General features: G+C 41.8%; 1 protein-coding gene across 1 annotated transcript; it reads right to left on the bottom strand.

The window, feature by feature from the left end:
• Nucleotides 1-930: 930 nt before the first annotated feature.
• LOC106535413 (protein FAM69C) lies at nucleotides 931-2002 on the bottom strand (the record flags this gene model as incomplete). Its single annotated transcript, XM_014032412.1, is given in 2 exon segments — nucleotides 931-1712; nucleotides 1922-2002. Coding segments are annotated over 2 exon segments (261 nt in total), but the record flags the coding sequence as incomplete, so codon positions are not given.
• Nucleotides 2003-3287: the final 1285 nt, after the last annotated feature.

Below are 3287 nucleotides of genomic sequence, written 5' to 3'. Positions count from 1 at the left end.
TACAAACCAACTTAAATTATGCATTAATTTAAGTTTTATTCAGAAAYGCATTTGACACCTGCGACGGTAGGGGAGATGGCCGGGGAATGGTGGGGGGTTGAATATGATTTATGTTTTCATTTCTGTGACCATATACATACAACCCACAGGAGACACAACATTAACAGTAGTCATTTCAGCAGCTCCTTTAATTCCACAGCTGACGCTGCTAAAAATGACAGATTTTCTTTTCTGGATGTCTGAGAGCAGGACTTCCATACAAGTCAACCTCTACAGACGTTTACCTGTATAAAGAGCCTCAAAATCCGTAAATTTTGCAAATAATCCGTGCAACTGGCACCCGCGGGCGAGTGGGGGGGGGGGGTGGTCTGTCGGCTGTGGACATGAAAGGACCCGCTGCGAAGCAGGAGGAAAGGAGAGCGGCTAAAGTTCAAAACTTATTTCTAGCGACAGAATAGAATCCTACAGGCTCTGGCATGTTAGATAAAATTGAAAATGAGGTTTTGAAAAAGTCCGTAACACTTCAAAAAATCCGTGAGATATCTCTATGCGTCCGTAGACCTACAAAATGCCGTAAAATCCTTATAACTTACGGACAATTCGTACAAGTTCACATGTATGAACTTCAGTCTTCAAACTCGTGAAGTTCTTCTTTTTACTTTGTGATGTCATTTATGAACGGACACTTCCTGGTATGTTGGGCAGGAAACATTGTCTTATTTGGTGATTTTAGGGCGGTAGTTATACTAATCACCTCTCCTCGTGCACGAGCAGCTGATAATTCATCAGTTTACGCAGCTCATTTACACACTTTTCCTGGAGATAGAAGAGTTTGTTGAATCTGACGTGACATGTTCGTACGAACCCTTTGTACGAACAAAAGTAAGAGAAATTTAGGATAAGAGTAAGAACATGCTCTTGCATGAGGCCCATTGTTCAAGTTTTGCTTTAGTTAATACAAAAAACTAACAGATTCCTCTGATGAGAAAACATTTGAGTTTTTTTGTTTTTGTTTTTGGTCTGAGTCCAGTCCAGGTCTGGATGTCTCCAGAGTCTCTGAAGCCACAGTGTTTTCATGTAAACAGCTCTTTACACACCAGAGTGAAATTAAAATGATTTACAGAGAAACAGTAAACCATTCCTCGGGTAAACTTTGATTTTAAGTCAATAAAATGACGCATCAGATGCATCAGGTCCATGTTTCAGTTTTCTCGTTCAGATCAAACCAAGAAGACGCCTYAGAGACACGATCCTCCATGTCCTGTCTCTGTGAGGGACTGAGCTGGGTCTGGTCCATCGTTTTAAAAAGTTCTTCAGCAACCGAAGATATCAAATGTTCCATATGTCTAAAACATGTTTTCATCAGGTCCCAAAGATTTAGTTTTTGTATTTATGGATTAAGAGAGTTTATTCTTCACCTCGATGATTCAAACTTTAATCCTGAGTCATGAGTTTCTGACGACGGTAAAGTCCAGTTCTTCTGTGGAAACCTGGTCCAGTAGAAGACACGATGGACTCCATCACTGAGAAGTTCACTGCCGTGTGGACGCCGTCCTCCTCCTTTCACCAAAACCTGYCTCCTCCCGGAGGAGGCGGTTCAGGATGTCGAGGAGCCGCTGGTGGATCTCCTGGCCTCCTCCTCCTCCCTCCTCCATCTCGTCCACACCTCGGTCTGTTTCTGAGCACTCCTGCACCGCTCGCTGCAGCTCCACCTGTTCAGGTGTAAACGTGAAAACAAAATAATAAAGAGCTGAGACGACATCCCTGATGAACTCCACGGATGAATGAAGCAGAGCATGTAGCTTAAATATCAGCTGAACGAGTGGTTCACAAACCTTTACGTTTGACCCCAACATAAGCTTAATGCCAACTGTTTATGACTCTTTGTCTCCTGTAGTGACAGATCTGAGATGAGACTCACCTGCAGAGGGAGACCTGCTTTGGCCCCGAGGATTGTGGGAGAAAACCAAGGCCTGAAGATCTTCTCACAAATGACCTGCAGAGAAAAAACAACAACAAATGTGTTGAAAGACGAGATGAGCACACAAAGGAGAAGAAGAGGGACAGTGTTGGACGTTCGTACTTTACTCACTGTGACGAGTCGTGACATTAAATCAGAAGTGAGAATAATTTTAATAATCAAAGTTTATCAAAGAGATGAAAAGTTAGAAGAATAAAAACTGCTGATGTCCCTTTATGCAGACGATGTCTCCCTTTCCATCAGCAAACACCGGAGTCTCAACACAAACACACTTTTTTCAGAAGACAAAGACTTCTTTCTCCAATTAGATGACTGACAGGTGGAGGGTCATCAGGGGTCGGCCTCAGGAGACACCTGCGGAGCCTCGGCCAATAGGAGAGCAGCGTGTCATCGACATGTCAACGGTCTTCACTCGTCTTCCTTTTCTTCTCCTCCGCTCTTCTTTCTCGCTTTGTTCTTTCATTCTTTCATTAAAAACATTTTAATGCTTTTTAACCTTCTTATTTCTGAAACTTTATTTTAATTTTTATTCAGTTTAGTTACTTTAACTCTGATTTTCTCAGCTCCATCTCTTCAGTAACCTTTAGATGAACTCTGAGTTTTTCTCTCGTTCTTTGGTTCATTTGAATCATTTTAATGATAAAAACAAAGTAAATTCTGTCGTCTTTGAGCCTCAGCAGCTGTGGAAACTGATCTGTTGGTTTCTAATGTCAGCAGGTATCTGGTGTCATGAGACAGGTGAGACTTCATGGGACAGGTGAGACTTCATGGGACAGGTGAGACATCATGGGACAGGTGAGACATCATGAGACAGGTGAGACATCATGGGACAGGTGAGACATCATGAGACAGGTGAGACATCATGGGACAGGTGAGACATCACCGCTCAGGTGATGAGAGGCCGACCGCTCGTCACGGCCTCCGAGGCCTCGGAACGACCGGGACATGTCRTCTGAATTTGTCCTTTTATTTTAACAGATAATCAAAACGACATTAATAAATGTAGAAATAAAAATGTAATAAAAAACATTTCTAATCAGTTTTTAAAATGACTCAAAGGTCAGCGAACATGATTTTAGAGTTAAACTTTGACCGGGCCTTCTTCAGACCCTGGTTCCTCCTGAGAACCTCCTCTGACCCGACCGGGCTGGTTTTATTCCTCTCCTGTGAATCTTTAATTTGTTTTTAATGGTTGTTTTAACTTTTGTCCTGAGCACCTTTAAAAGTATTTTTTTTCAAATGTTTATTCAATGTTGAATTAAAATAAATTAAATAAGAGGGTTTATAATCATATAAGATACAAAAC

This window comes from Austrofundulus limnaeus, unplaced genomic scaffold, assembly GCF_001266775.1.
Source record: "Austrofundulus limnaeus strain Quisiro unplaced genomic scaffold, Austrofundulus_limnaeus-1.0 Scaffold1444, whole genome shotgun sequence".
Classification (NCBI taxonomy): domain Eukaryota; kingdom Metazoa; phylum Chordata; class Actinopteri; order Cyprinodontiformes; family Rivulidae; genus Austrofundulus; species Austrofundulus limnaeus.
The sequence above is the reverse complement of the archived record's forward strand: the minus strand, read 5'-3'. Positions and strand labels throughout refer to the sequence as shown.